This window comes from Octopus bimaculoides, chromosome 3 (genome assembly GCF_046866305.1).
Source record: "Octopus bimaculoides isolate indiv1 chromosome 3, ASM4686630v1, whole genome shotgun sequence".
NCBI lineage: Eukaryota > Metazoa > Mollusca > Cephalopoda > Octopoda > Octopodidae > Octopus > Octopus bimaculoides.
This window is the reverse complement of record NC_142930.1, coordinates 74,198,977-74,215,908: the sequence shown is the minus strand read 5'-3', so window position 1 is coordinate 74,215,908 and position 16,932 is coordinate 74,198,977. Positions and strand designations below refer to the sequence as shown.

General features: G+C 35.9%; 1 protein-coding gene across 1 annotated transcript in view; it reads right to left on the bottom strand.

Moving 5' to 3' along the window:
* The window catches only part of LOC106870232 (splicing factor Cactin), a 43,482-nt gene that overhangs the window by 6,649 nt on the left and 19,901 nt on the right, over positions 1-16,932 (bottom strand). The window contains exons 9-15 of the mRNA XM_014916247.3: positions 16,678-16,766; positions 13,866-14,019; positions 11,376-11,522; positions 9,805-9,914; positions 6,261-6,466; positions 4,410-4,599; positions 1,471-1,626 (exon numbers count right to left, since the gene is read on the bottom strand). Coding sequence (XP_014771733.1) covers positions 1,471-1,626; positions 4,410-4,599; positions 6,261-6,466; positions 9,805-9,914; positions 11,376-11,522; positions 13,866-14,019; positions 16,678-16,766 — 1,052 coding nt within the window. The remainder of the gene's footprint in view (positions 1-1,470; positions 1,627-4,409; positions 4,600-6,260; positions 6,467-9,804; positions 9,915-11,375; positions 11,523-13,865; positions 14,020-16,677; positions 16,767-16,932) is intronic.

Below are 16,932 nucleotides of genomic sequence, written 5' to 3'. Positions count from 1 at the left end.
CCCGTCTGCTGTATGAACACACTGAAACATATGTATTCCTGAAACGTTTTCTTCATTCGCTTATATAGTCATTGCATAAAACAAGACATTTCACATACACATATGTATAAAACTACATATGCTCAAAAAGAATAATTAAAATATATAGAAAAACTTTAAAAAAACAATGAAACTTAGTGGGAAAGGTATCAAGAAACTACTCAATCCAACATTACTTAACATGTTGCTAAGTGTCATGCAAATCAACTCAAAATCTATGAATAATTTGTTTTTTACTGTGGATAAGGACAGGTAGATTGCTATTGTCGCTGAGGCCACATTGAAGGATGAAGAAAAAAGTCATACAGTATGGCTGCATGGTTAAGAAGTTTGGTTTGATACAATACAGTTTGGGGTTCAGCCCCACTGGGCAGCACCTTTGGTAAGTGTCTTCCACTGTAGCCCTGGGCCAAACAATGCCTTGTGAATAAACTTAGTTGACAGAATCTGCATAGAAGACCATGATCATCATATATATATACACACTCAGAGAAAGAGAGAGAAAAGACAACTAATTGGCTCAAGAGACACTAAAAGTTAAGTATGTCTAGCCTTTTCCCTCTATATTTTTCTCTATGGTACTCAGAGATAAGCAGCCAAGGGAAAATAGACAGTGCCTACCCAGACTAAAATTATAGATATTAATTATTAAATATAAAAGGTAAATCCAGTTCTATAATTAAAAGATGAGGAATTATGTACATTATTTACATCATTTACAATTGGCGGATATTTGTCCTCATCTTGTTTGTTGTTAACACAACGTATCGGCTGATATACCCATGGGCATATGGCATAGTGGTTAAGAGAGCGGGCTGCTAACCCCAAGATTAGTTCGATTCCAGGCAGTGACCTGAATAATAATAATAACAACAACATCGAAAATACCTTAGGAATGAGAACCCAGGTTTGAAATTTCCCCAAGACACCTGATGAAGGCTGGAGAGTATATCAGCCGAAATGTTGTGTTAACAACAAATAAGATGAGGACAAATATCCGTCAATTGTAAATAATGTATAAAAAGTAAATGATTTTTAATTCATCATAAAAATAGTAATTCAATGCATGAAATTCAATAAATGGCTAATATTTTGATGTGAAACAGATACAATATTTACTGTGTTTGAAAATTCGATGTATATATGACATAACACCATTAAATGATGTGCCATGAATGTGGCTTGATAACACAAAAAATATAGCTATCATGGAGCAGAAATTTCAAGGTGTCACTCATAATATTCTTGCCACAGCAGCAATCATACTTTAGTTACCAAACTGTTTCAATGTCTAGGCCAACAGCCTTTACAAAAAAACAATAAAACAAAAAAAAGAACAAAAACAAACATATCACAATGGAGTTGCATAGTGCAAGTTCCTGTTCAGAATCAACAATAACAGATGTATAAAGAAAAAGGAATACAACTTACCGTATGAACTCTGTTGAAGAAACGTGGTTTTCTTGGTCGATACTTGTTTGACCACAGGAAGGCTTGTTGGTCAAGAGCAACTTCAACACTGAATTGTGCTTCATCATCACCCATCCCTTCACGAGCCTTCTTTTCAAATTCAGTCTCCATATCCAACTGAAAGAAGCAAATTCAAGTGAAAACTGTAGTTAAGTGAATCCAATCTGAAACATTGAGAATCTCTTATGTCAGTCTAATACTCCTACCATGGGGCTAATCTATGAAACAACAGTAAGGCATGGCTATGTAGTAAGAAGCTTGCTTCCCAACTACATGGTTCCAGGTTCAGTCCCACTGTGTGGCATCTTGGGTAAGAGTCTTCTACTATAGCACCAGGCTGATCAAAGCCTTGTGAGTGGATTTGGTAGATGGAAACTAAAAAAAGCTTGTCATTTTTGTGTGCATGTTCTTGTGTCTGTGTTTGCTGCCCGCCACTGCTTGACATCTGGTGTTGGTATATTTATGTCCCCGTAATCTAGCAGTTTAGCAAAACAGACTGATAAATTAAGTACCAAGTTTATAAAAAAATAAGTATGGAAGTCCATTCATTCAACTAAAAATTCTTCAAGACAGTGCCCCAGCATAGTCATAGTCTAATGACTGAAACAAGTAAAAGGTGAAAGGCAAAAGATAGTCCTGATTCTCAAGCGTCTGTAACAAATAATGGAGATAATTATCAGAGGTGAGATTGGATCTGATGTAGTCAATATGAGCTGTAACATGTAAATTAAGGATTTTTCTTATATTTTCTATCAGTTTATAGTGCTTAAGATGGCAGTGGCAGAGATTTAAGTATTCAATGATCAGTGTATCTTCAAAGATAAGAGTTTGATAAAAAGTAAGAAGGCTGGTTTACTGTGGTTGTCTTCCAGTAAATGGGAAGATTTCAAGCTGCAGAAGAAGCTAACAAAATATTCTTTGTACAAGTGGATTGGTCATTTATAACCCAGGTGGACAGAATGAAATATCTTTGCTATGGAAACAATGCTATTTGGTGATAGGATACAAGATACTGGCCATTCATTCAAAAGGTCTTCACTCTGTTGTCTACAACAGAGAAATCATACATAAGTAACTGTGACATGATCAACAAATCATGTATAAAACAGAGAAGTTTAATGTCTATTTAGAAAAGTAGGCCCAAAGCAGTGTTGGTTCAAAATTTAGTAACTACAAGGAGCAGAGATCATTACAGCTAGAACAGAAAGGGAGGCAGAATTGTTAGCATGCTGGATAAAATGCTTAGCAGTATTTCACCCATCATTACCTTTCATTTCAAATTCCACTGAGGTTGACTTTGATGGTCAATAAATTAAGTTCTTTGTGCCTTTAATAGAAAGGATTATCACTATTATTATTTATTATAACTGTTACATGCTATGTTAGCTAGCAAGGATGTTACCTTGAAGTTTGATAACAGCGAATCTTCTCAAATCTCAAGAATTTTTCTTAGGATTCTTGCAGAATATAGGATTGCATTTTTCTGCAGTATGACAATGCAGAGTCTCAATTCCAATAACCTTCAGCTGCTTAGGTAGCAATTTGGATGTTATCATTATTTTGGTGCCTGCAGGAAAAACACAGGCAAGGCAGGATACCAGATAGTTATGTTTATGGGACAGAAAAACTATATAAAGTGTTTGGTGCAGAAATAGCATAAAAGATGGGATAACTGGATGAGCCTGGGTGGCAGTAAATTGTGGTGTAGTAAATACGAGTAACAACAAAGACAGAAAAAAGAACAGAGACTGTGAGCCGGTGAATTGTTGCTGTCAGTCAGATGGTCCTCTTTAGGAAGGTTTAAGATTGTGCATGCATTGACTGCATTTTCAAAACAAAAACTGATACATGGTAAAAGAATTTCTGTAGTCCTCGCAGAAAACCTCTTGAGTATCACTGGCATGATAAAATACACCCAGTCCATACTCTAAAATAGTTGGCAATAGGAAGGACAGCCAACCAAAAAAACAAGCTGAAGAAAATATGACATACACAGTAACAAAAATTGTCATGTTTCCTCTGTTGTTTGTATCAGAATACAAAGAACCACAGGTAGGAAGACAATGTATTAGAAAAATGCCTGCCCAACCTGTGTCAGAATGGAAAAATGGATATGTAAAATGAAAATGATGGTGTGAGGAACAGCTTTTATTTTAAACGTGTATTATTAGTAACACAGCTGTGCCTAAGATAAGAATTTTAATGGGGGTTTTTGCTTTCTCCTTATCATTCTTTAATAAATTGTCTGGAAAAACAGATTTTCTGTGGGCATCTGTTGTTCAAATAAGATATAGATTTGCAAATTTATATAAACCAACACATATTTGAAAAATCTATTGAGCTACACTATATTCATACTTTCAGAAATATTTTATGCATTTGTGTGTGTGTGTGAGTATGTGTGTGCACATGTATAGATATGTATGCAGATATTAATAGATATGTGTGTATGCTTGACTCTCACAGGTATACTGTGCTGACATCTACATGACCATGCTGCTGCTATACACATAAATATCCTAAACTGAAAGCAGAAAGTCATTTAACTGATTAATGTAGTTTCAATCACGAACACACTTCAACCACATGCTTACAGACATGCTGTTTCTTCTCTGCCTTTTCAATCAATACAACATTGGCTTTGTCTCCTTTGAACTAGCAATCTGAACTGACTAACTCATCTTTCCTCCTCTTCTCACCACTCCTACTGTATGGTACCTATATCTCACACTCACAGTTCTTTTCCCCCAGAACTACAACCCTCTGGAAGTCTCTCCTCCAAAATTTTCCTACAGATATCAATCTATAAATATTCAAATGTTTGGATGGGTCTGCAAAGATCATAGCACTTCTCCTCTTCCTTTGGTTGTCATTAAAAAAAGAATTAAGTATAAACTTACTTTGACTCGACCTGTAGTTAACACTTGTTCTCGAGCTAGCTCTAATTTCTTCAAATCATCAACAGGATCAAAGACAATGGCATCAAACTCCAATTCATCCAAGCGAAGAAGTTTTGGGCTGTATCCACCATTTTCATAGTCATCTTGGCACTGATTGACTAAGTCTTGTTCAGTAAAAACAGGTTCAGAACTAAACAAATATATTAATTGAATTAATTCTTACATTCATAAACAGGCTTTAAAATTTTTATGAAATATATATTGCAATAAATGTTAGTATCAGAATGAGTGGTTTCAGTGCTGTGGGGAATTAGAATATTATACAAAATGTAAATATTACATATATCAGAATATTATACAATATTCATTAATACTATAACACACTCAGTGTTACCATAGTTACAAATATGAAGTTTGTCCAAAAAGAAACAATCTTTTAAGACAGTGCACCAATCAGCTGACATGGTGAGCTTGTGATAACAGTGCTGTGTATGGGTGACATTGGCCTGCAGTTTAATAATAACCATATCACATTATATCAATTAGTCATCAATCTATATGCACCGGAATGAATGTATGTTTAGTACACTTGGTGGTTTGCCATAAGTTAAACAATGACGGATATAGAGAATTTTCTAATGTTGCAAGAGGCTTATGGAGAGAACTGCTTCAGCTACACACAATCTCGTGTGTAACATGAGTATTTATAAACAGGAAGAAGACATCAAAAGTGATTCCAACCCAGGATTATCTTCAAAGACAATGGACAACAATTATATACAAGTGTGTGCTGTGATCTGAAAAAAACTGTCACTGTACTGCCAATGAATTTCTCAAGAAATAAGCATTTGTAAAAGTCCTTGCTATGTGATTTTAAAAGAAAATAATTAAAATGCATCATGCTACCAAAATATTTGTGCTAAATCTGCTGAGAGACAAACAAAACAGAACAGAGTAACAATCAGTCAGTTTGATTGTTTGAATACTAATAACACTTTTTTGAAACTATAATAACAGATGATAAATATAAATCTCTGCTATTTTAATGAAAACAAAATGGTATTCAATGCAATTAGATGGGAAACTGTTGTTGTGTCCAAAACAGGTATGTCTTAGTTGCTGAAACATTTTCTTTGAATGGAAGGGTGTCTTTTATCACAAGTTTCTTCCATTTGACCAGACAATCAATAGACAATTTTACTTGGATGTCTAGAGGTGTTTGAGAGAGACAATGCAAGAGAATGGATAAACAAAACTAGGATGAGGCAACATAATGCATCTTCTCACATGTCACTTGTTATCCATGATGTTTTGCCAAAACGTTGGTGCCCTGCTCTAGATTTAGCCGTTGCTTATGTTTTTGCATTCCCAAAGTTGACACCCAGTCTGAAAGATCACTGATTTTAGATAACAGAGGAAATCAAAAAACTTCACTACATGAATAGCACACTGTTCTTGAAAATGCATCAGGACATGTTCCAAAACAATAAGAAAAAGTTGAAAGTGATGTTACCAACAGGAGAGGGGATTATATTGAAGGAGATAAGTTTCATTAAATTGTAAAGCGAAAATTTGGTTTTTTAAAAAACAGTTAATTGCTCTTTTTTTGCACAAACTTTATATGTTACAACTATGTCACAAAAGATATATGACAATCCACATAATAACATATTCAGTATTAACTGAGTTACAACCATATCACAAAGACTATAGAACACACTGCATAACAATCAGTAGTAATCACATTACAACTATAACAAAAAGAACTCAAGACTAAGAGACGTTGTTTGCAACAAATCTCAATGTTGTAAATAATTTGGAGATTTATTTTTTAAAAAAAGCCTGACTTACGTGGCCCCATCTTGCATTTCTTCTCCCTCAGAAGTGCTTGCTGGTGCTGTTACACTGGAGTCGACTTTATTTTGTGTTGTTACAGATTCACTTCCACCATCAGCTGAACTTGAACTTGGCTGTAGTACATTATTGTTTGCAGGAACTCTCTGTGAACCCTCACTTTCAACCAAGATAGGAAACAGTGGAGCAGACTCAATTCCTTGCTGTAATAAAATACACAATGAAGATAAAATACCAGCTAGCTTATCTTGTTAGCCATAAGCATAAAGAATCACAAAAGAATTGTTTATTAAGTCATATACAATAAAGGTTTATAAGTAGTCCTGAGGATGTGTGTTTCTCGTACCAAAAACATTTTGGGACAATGTGTCAAGTATGTCAGGGACTGGATCAGATCCTTGTACCTACTATAATTTGAGGTGGAGAGGCTACTCATGTTCTTGACTGCTACTTATTTTATCAAGCTGCAAAAGCAAAAGGTAAAGTTGACCTTGGTAGAATTTGAACTCAGAACATAAAGAACCGAAAGAAATGCTACTAAGACTTTTGACAGATGTGCTAACAATTCTGCCAGCTTAGTAATGGATCTATAATAGTGTGCATTCTAAATGGACAAAATTATTTCACTAGTATACAACAGAATGTTTAAACACAATCTTTCAGATTATATATCTTGATAAAATAGTTGTAATAATTTCTATCACCATTTTTGATATAGTTCTTCATTTATAATCTCTACCCTTGTGGCTTAGAAGGTCCTAGAAATGTAAATGCCTGGATAGAATATTATTATATATAGGTGCAGGTGTGGTTAAGAAGATTGGTTCCCAACCACATGGTTTCGGATTCAGTCTCACTGTGTAGTACCTTGGGGAAATATCTCCTACAATAGCCCCAAGCCAACCAAATCCTTGTGAGTGGAATTTGATAGATGTTAAATGAAGGAAGCCCACCATACATTGTATATATGTGTGTGTGTGTGTGTGTGTGTGTGAGAATGTATGATGTTTGTGTTTCCTTGTCTTGATCACATGACAGTTGTAATGAGTGTCACTGTTCTACAAGCACTGTTATTGGTTACCAATATTCTGTGGAAACTCATCCTTTTCGTTGCTTGGAAAGAGATGAGTGTTGTTGACCGGACAGGCATCCCACCATCGACAAATCTGCCTCAGTAAACTGTTTGACCCTTGCAAGTATGTACAAGTGGACTTAAAATGATGGACAATGATATAAATTCTGTGAGAGAGAAGTACAGATGATTATATTGATCCAAGCACTTAACTGGCACTTGTTTCATTGACTCCAGAAAGATGGCTTCAGTGGGTTTTGAACTCAAGGTGTAGAGATGTGATGATGGACTCCTACTGATTTGGACAAAAGAGCATCCAACTAGATGACCTACTAATTAGCATATGAAGTGGCCATGTAGTCTACAGAAGCTTAATAATGTAATTACTAGGTAGAATCAATGTGACACTGTAGCAAGGCTGGATCTTTGAATTTACAGACACAGTCTATCAGACAGGCTTCTACACAGTTTCCAATTTACCAATTTCATTTCACAAAACAGTGAAACTATGGTAAAGGCACTTTCCCAAAGTGCTGTGGACTTGAACCCAAGACCCTGTGGTTGTTACTCACTCAACCATGCCTGCATTCATACAGAGATGTAACAAAATCATCATCATCATCATCATTTAGCATTCACTTTCCAAACTGGCATGGGTTAGACAGTTTGACTGGAACAGGTAAGCTGGAGAGCTGCACCATGCTCCAGTATAACAAAGTACTTTAACTGCAATTCTACTGATTCTACTAACCCATTGTCCTTGATATTATTATAATGAGAAGCTAGAACAGAAAGCAGTTTTAAAATCATGTAAGTGTTCGACTTCTTGGAGGAATGTTTAAATGTATTGGATAGTTTGAAAAGAGACAGTGTCTACTGATCTTTTTAACCCTTTGTGAACAGAAAGGCTAGCAATAACTTGGTGAGATTGGGAGATGCAGTTCTAGACACAAATAGTTAGATAAAGTGTTTAGTAGCAGATTCAAGGGTAACAAAAAGAGACACAGATGTACAGATAAGGATAGTGTAAAGTGAACAAGTTGATAAGAGCAGAATCTGTTGTAGTAGTGGAAGACAGGAAGCAGAACTTGTATGTTAATGAACTTATTGTGTTTGTAAATGAAGGTTTGCCAATCAGCCAAATGTATTTCTCTTAGATATAGTTTACATGTGTTTATGATGAGTGCACAAGTCAAAATGATATGTGAGTGTCACTATATGAGCAACACATATGGAATATAGTCATAAAGTGTGAAGAACTGAAATTTGTTCAGAGCTGTGCAAGCCCTGTGAGTCAGAGTGGCTGTTCCAGTGCATCTCCCTCACTATCCTCCATGGCAACACCTTTTCCATTTGGTCTACTGGGACCATAGGCAGTCTGAATTACAGGAAATTGTACGTTCCACTCCTTAATGTAAAGTTACTTCTTTGGTAAATATTGTTTTTTAAATCTGTCAGTTGAAAAACAGCAGCAAATCTAGTCTTCCTGTTAGAATCATGAGACATGGCCGCACACTCAGAAACCACCTCTCACACAACAACTGTGATTAATGTTGTACATGTGAGTATTACATTTGTTGTTGTTGTTGGAGTGTCAGTGAAGGTGTTGATGTTGGTGCAGGCGGTGTGTAGTTGAAAGATAAGTTTTCTTTGTTCTTGCCTTCTGGTTTGTAACCTGGGTGGTCTGTTTCGAATTGTTTTTCCTTTTTGCCTTGGCACATCTTTTCTGCTACTGAAATGGTAGCACATTCTTAGACCATATGAAAAACATAGGGTCAGTTTAGGAGTTGGGTGAAATAGTACTAAGAAACAAATGGAAGTGATAGATATACCTTGAGAAAGCTAAGCCTTAGATTTCATAGATGAAGGATAGCAACAAATGTATTTTTAGATATACAACAAGGGTGAATTAACAATAAATATATGATAATGTGTAGCAACAGATAGCAAGAAGGTACCAGATATATAAAGTAGCATACAATGGTAAATGATGAGAACTATCATGAAATTGGAAGAAATTGAAGTAAATCATTTTGTTCAGTAGGATAGCTTTCACTGTAACATAGCTTCTACAAAAGCCTTTACAATAGGAAAACTTCTGCTGTAGAACATTCTTTGCTGTAGGTTAGGCACCATGTTAGATAGCCACTTTTGAAAATAAATCTACTGTGTTGAGTGGTAACTGTACTGCTTTGGATATGTGAATGGTGAGGAGGATACAGAAAAGAAGAAAGAGTGAGAGAGAGATTGAGAATATTTAGTGACAGATAAGAGCATAAGATACAATAAGAAAACATTTCCACATTACAAAATGGTGTAATGAGGAACACTTTATTGCTATCTATAAAGTTTCTCTCAAATATGTGTTTGTATAATCTATTCTATACTCAATAAAATCCTATAATTTTTGATGAGTAGTATACTGCTGCTGCTGCTGCTGATGATGATGATGATGACAACAAAAATTACCTCTTGTTTCAATTTGAATAATTTCTGGCGGAGGACATCTTGATGTCTTTCTCTGAGCCTTGTCCTTGCAATGTGTGCATTCAGCTGTGACATCAATGACTCCCAGTAGCCTGTAGCATAACAGAAAACAGAACTTAATACAAATACAAATTATGTATTTAATAGTTATTCTTACCTGATGGCATATTTTACATCAGCTTATCCTTGAATGAATGGATTCAGGATGCCTAAAAACTTAAAGATAAGGAAAAATTTGTATTCCTTATTTAAACTAATTATTTTCATGTGATGATGAGCCATCTGCTGCTGCATCTTCACTCATCAACAACTCATTCTACTGACTGCAGCCTTGTTCTGGCATGCATGAGTCTCCATTCATTTTCACTTTCTTGTTGAACATCCGCTTAGTGCTTGCACACAATATAAGCCAAACATGGGCAACCTTTTACAAGAAGCAGGCTGCATGAGATGTGACTCATCATCAAATGGGCCACACTACTAAAAGCCCTGAAGGTAATTTTTCATTAGGCATGTCATGCAGAAAGTTCTATTGGTTGCAGGTTGCCCAAAACTATGGTTGCCAAAGGCATGATTTTCTTCTTTATTAGAAGCCTGTGCAGGGAGGGGTGGAGCTTTGTTTGATTTAACACATTACATGGTTTAAAACAAGCACCTGACACTAGAGTGCTTTTGACAAAAGTCACTCAATTCAAGCTTTCAAATCAAATCCCACCCTCCCACCACATGATATTTTATTCCTAAAGACCATCACCAACAAATGTTCAGAATATGCACCAATTTCATCAATCTCACCAATCTAAAAGGTCATGGGTACAGCCTACTCCACACTTCTCCTAGGACTACCTTATACACAAAAGAGAAATAACTGTAGCAGTAGTAAAAATAGTAGTTGTAGTCATTCCATCAGAGTTTTCTTTTCATTCATTCATTCATTTTTATGGTCAAATATTAGTCAAATGAATAAGGGCTGCACCCATAACCTTATATAGTGCCTCTAAGTCTGGTCAGAGAAAGGGACATAGTCAATATCAGACAGGAAACCCACAAGAGAAGTGATAATAATGATAGCAACAGGAAAGAGAATGATAGTAGAGTATAACAGGACAAGAGAAGTGATAATAATGATAGCAACAGGAAAGAGAATGATAGTAGAGGATAACAGGACAAGAGAAGTGATAATAATGATAGCAACAGGAAAGAGAATGATAGTAGAGTATAACAGGACAAGAGAGACATGATAATAATGGTAGCAACAGGAAAGAGAATGATAGTAGAGGATAACAGGACAAGAGAAGTGATAATAATGATAGCAACAGGAAAGAGAATGATAGTAGAGGATAACAGGACAAGAGAAGTGATAATAATGATAGCAACAGGAAAGAGAATGATAGTAGAGGATAACAGGACAAGAGAAGTGATAATAATGGTAGCAACAGGACCAAAACATCCTTTTCATGCTATCAACTAGACAGTGGCAGCCCAAGTAATAGTAACAGGATAGAGAAGGGACAGTCACAGTTGTAATAACACTAAAACCTGGTTAAATTTACCGATATCAATGCCCTCTCCGCCTTGCAATTTCTTCTTCATCTGTTCCTGTAGAAGTAACAATTGATTTGTAGTTTTCCCTTTAAATATAGTGGACACTTCACTGCTGACTGAGTGGTTAATTCCTTCTCTTCGGTCACCAGCATAATCTGTAATTAGGGAGAAATGGTTTACATTACTACATTGCTACTAACCCTATAATCTATATATATCAGGAAGATAAATCTATTAATGCAGGTATGGTAGGTATGGTAGTTATGTCATTCCAACCTGGTGGTGTTGCAATGATAACAATGAAGTAGTAACATGATGATGATTAATGACAGCACAATAATAATGAAATGGTGTTGAAGGTGGTAATGTAGTCGTGTGGTGGTATATTTAGTGGTAAAGGGGAGTGATGCTGGTAGTAGTGATAATAACAGTGAGTTGATAGTACAACATGAAGTAGGTAATGAAGTAGAGAGGCTATTAGCCACAGTATGTAATGATAGTAGTAAGAGGATGGATGCAGGAATGGCTATCTTCTCCCAATGTATTTATTCATCAGACTCAGCATGCCTTAAAAACAGAAAAAAAATCAAGTCCTTTTTTTTTTTTTGTATTTATTAGCCTATAGAGGAGTTATCTGTATAGATCCCCACTAGTGAGACAGATGTGATTGTTGTTTAGTTTGAACTTTTACAGGTCAGTGTCATCATCATCATCCTTAAATGTAAATTTTCCGTGCTAGCATGAGTTGGATGGTTTGATCAGAGCAGGCAAACTGGAGAGCTGTACTAGGTTATAATCTAATTTAGCTTGGTTTCAATGGATGGATGCCCCTCCTAATGCCAACCACTTTACAGTGTGTGCTGGGTGCTTTTAACGTGGCACCACATGGAGCTCTTTTCATTTGGCACCGGCACGAGTGCTCTTTATTTGACACCAGCACACGACTTTTGCAGGCCAATCTTCTTCACCAGGAGGAGTGACCTTAACACTTCTGCTATGGAGGGCAGGTCTTCTTGAGTATAGGATGGTTGAGAATTCCAGAAGGATGCAACTGAGAGAAATGATAGGGTAAATGTGTAATAGATGAGTTTTTTTTAATGATTGCAGGGTGTTGGTAAGTTTATGTAGTGTATAAGCAAGTGAATCTTGAAATGGTTATGTTGTGTCAATAAGTGATTTTTTTGAGTCTTAATACTCAGGTCTTTGTGAATCAGTTGAAGAATTAAAGGTTTAAGTTCCTAATGTGGAAGCAGGACTTAGAACCAAGGCCTAAAAACTGAACTAGGAAAGGTGAAAATTTTTGTGAGCAGAGAAGAAACCAGAACATCACACCACCAAGGAACTGACCATGTTCAATATATAGAAAGAAAACTCTACACTTTGTACCTACTGCAAACAAAGGGTACACAAAAGAAGCAGTTGGATCTCAGTTAGGTTGACAGACAAGAAGGATTTCATATGTGATGGATACACAGGAACAGCTAGTAAATAAAAGCACCCAAGAATGAATTTTCTCAATTGCCCAGAAGATATGTGAGAAATAATTGATAGCTTTGTTAACCTAGGTAACCAAATCAGCAGTGGAGGTGAGTAGTGTTAAAGTATAGTAGCCAGAGAAAAGAAAAAAGGTATATGGAGCAGTTATTAATCTCTATTGATAACATAGAGTTTTTCTCTATGAGGGATGGGGCGGTTGCATGATGTTTGTATACAAAGTGCAATATTGCATGCCTGTGAGACATTGGCAATGATTGTGGAGGATATGCAAAAGCTAAAATGAAATCAGGTTAGAATGCTCCACTGAATGAGTAATGTCAGCATGCATGAACAATGCAGCACAAATACACTGAGAGAAGATACACGCAAGATGTATTCACTGTGGTATGCAAGTGAGAAACTTCATTAATATGGAAACATGATGGATATGAAAAATGACAGCTGGGTAATTATGTACCTAGTGATGCAAGCAGAAGGAATTTGCAGAAGACAAAAATTGTAAAAGATGTGAGCACAAGTGGTGAGGGACCATTTTATGTTGCTGAACCTCACAAAAGAGATGACAATGTACTATGACATGTGTTGAACTGACCCATCCAACTCATGCCAACATAGAAAAAGCAAATTTGAAAATGATGATGATGATGATTATTATTAACAGTGTTAAATATGTTAATGTATATTCTCTCACAGTGGTGTCTTGTCTAAGGTTTAACAATTTACTTATAATACCAATAATGTTTGGTATGTGGATTTATTTATAGAGTGGTTTATCTTGATTAAAGTATAACACTTTAGTCATTATAATACTGATGCTGTTAGATATGTTGATGTATATATATAAAATGATATAAACAACCAAAGGAAACTTCAACTATTTGTGTAATTTGGTGGGGTTATATTATTATAAAAGCAAACATGTTAACAAAACCAAGAATATCATAATTATAGCCAGATTAAACCAATTTGAATGTGAAAAGTCAAAACAGCACATGTCTCACCTCGACTAAGAGGATCTAACTTTTTCAGTTTGTTCACCTCATCCTCTGTAACTGTGATAATGTCCCGCCAGTAATCTGCATTTTTACCTTGTTCCAGTTGTAAATATACTTTAATGTCTTCAAGCAAGTCTTCCAGGTCTGGTACTGTAAGACCCTGAAACAGAAGAATATTAAACAGAATTGCTTTAATTATTCCATATATGTGTGCAGGTATGACAAAGTAGTTAAGAGGTTTTGCTTTGCTTCTCAAGTGTTTCCAGGTTCAATCCTACCATGTGGCACCTTAGTGTTTTCTACCACAACCCTGAGTTGACTAAACATGTGAGTGGAACACAAGAGAGAGAAACGGTGCAGAAACTCACTCACTCACTCACTCTCTCTCTCTCTCTCACTCTCACACACACACATTTGATTTAAATAAATCATATCTTAATATTCAATGTAACACACTATGTTTAAAAATGTACAATACAAGTCATTGACAAAACATTTCAACTATCTTGAATTAAATAGTAGATGTGAACTTCGATGTGGGCAACTCCAAATTCTCTAACTTCTATTTTTTTATATTCCAGCACAATGTTCCAATGCATCTCAATAAAGGCAGCCATAACACATTTTCGCAATAATTCAAGCATGTCCCTAGGATGACTGCAGTATACCTTTGATTTGATGAATCCTCATAGAAAGAGATCACATGGTGGAAAATCTGAGGATCAAGTTGCAGATCCACAACCCCCATCTATCTTTCTGGGTACTTTTCATTCAATCAATTACGTACTGTGACTACCCACTGTGGCAGTGCACCATACTGCATAAAGATTAGTTCAGTTCTTGTTCAAGACGAAGCCACTTGACCTTTGCCCCAAACCTCTTCAACATATCAAAGTATTGCTTGGAGATGACTATTTAGTCAAAGGAAAATGACATAAGACAAGAATTTTTGAAGAAGACTTGCAGTCTCCTATACCCACAAGTCTCCCTTTTCTACAGTACCAGTGTTTAGCCAAGGGAAAGGTTGCCAACTTAGTCTGATATCTGATACAGCTTGGTACCAGTGTCATTGCAGGTATTACTGTCGGAACACAAAGTACCAGAACAGATACTAAGAGCCATTTTGTCTGTCCCTCTAATTCACTGATCTGAGTTGATACTTTTTTATCAACCTTGAAAGGATGAAAGGTAAAGTTGACCTCAGTAGGATTTCAACTTAGAACACAATGCATTCTACCCAACACTCTAACAATTCTGCCAACTCACTGCCTTTACTGAGTAAAATGACCAACTAAAATCAGTTGTATTATCTAGATCATCTGGTATGTGTGTGTCTGTGTGCACATATGCAAGTGCATCTCATCCCATATCTTTTGCTATATATTGGCAAAGAATGTAAATGTTGGCATAGATATGGCTATCTGTAACCATGTAATGATAAAGAAGATTGTCTTACAAGAGCTCTGTGCTGGTGCCGTGTAAAAAGCACTTGTGCCAGTGCCATATACAAATGCTTGTGTTAGTGTCACATTAAAAGCACCCAGTACACACAGTAAAGTGGTTGGCATTAGGAAGGGCATCCCACCATAGAAACCAAGCCAAATCGAACTGGAACCTGGTGCAGCTCTCCTGCTTGCCAGCCCGGGTCAAACCATCCAATCCATGCTAGCATTAAATGGATGTTAAAGGATGATGAGTAGGATTTAAATTCAGAAAGTGAAGAGAAATTAACTAAATTCCATCAAGCACTTGCTTTGCCACTCCTTAGCCTTAAAACAAGATCGGTATTCTACTAGAACAGCTACCAGAGCTGGGAAAGAAGAGAGTGGTTATAAAACTAAATGACACTCATGCTTTTCCCAAACAATATATTATACTTTTACCAATGTTACTATAGCCTCATCTCCATAACTTTCATCTTATAGTTACACCTCTACACCATAAAATTTACCACTTCTACAGTTCTACTGTCCAGCACTCAACAGATATTTTCAACAATTTTAACCAATACTTACCCTACTATCCACCACGACAGCTTCTACTTGGGGACTTGAATACCTTGTCTCAAACCCACATGATGAACATATTTTACCTCCTACTATATCAGATATATTCTCCAGTCCTTCTACTTCAGAAATGTATCCCTCGGGAAGTATTTCTTTACTCGTGTTTTTCTGTCAGCCACTGACTATGAAATATCTCCTCCCAAACCCACTTCATGTACATACCTATCATTGCATTTCCTGCACCAAACCTCCCATCCTAGAATTTTACCTCTCTAGAATTCTCTCTTCACTAATGTATTCCTGCCAGCTGCTTACAATAATCCATAACAACCTCCTACTTCTTCAAGTTATCTGCATTACTCAGAAGGTCTTGAAAAATATATGGGCATTAACATTGTAAAAGAAGTAGTTTCCTTTGAGAAACAAACTAATTGGGCAGAACTTCACCATAGCCTTAAAATAATTCAAACCAACTAAAGAACAAATAATTAAAGTATGGCACACCAACATGTATGCTTTTGAATACATGAGCAGTTTGAAAGAATTTAAATATAATCAATTAACCAAATAACACCTATTATTAATAATTCTTGACACTTAAAATTTCAGGTTAGGAAAAAATAAAATTGAAAAATTGGATGTACTCTAAATATTTCTGAAGTTTAAATAACATTATTGCATGCATGCAATTATAATAACTGACAAACTTTTATCACTTAAACTCTTAGTTTTGCTAACAATTTCTTTCCTGCCTGTTGATAATTTAGGTATAATTGGGTTAAAAAAAAAAAAATCGAATGTTTTGTACTTACATAGAGATATGTGTAAGGTTCATGCATCTCAATAGCAAGATCATCATCTTCTGCACTGATGTATTTTGCCAGCAGGTCAATAGGTTTAGCTGTATGATGTGAAGTAAGAGATGAAATACAATTGATGTCTTTAAACACTACATTGGGATGTTAGTTTTTGTCATAATAATATGCTCTAGCACACATACCAACACATTCACCTTACTGTTCCTCTATCCTATTCTGTCTTTCATATCTACCTTGTACCTTGACCTC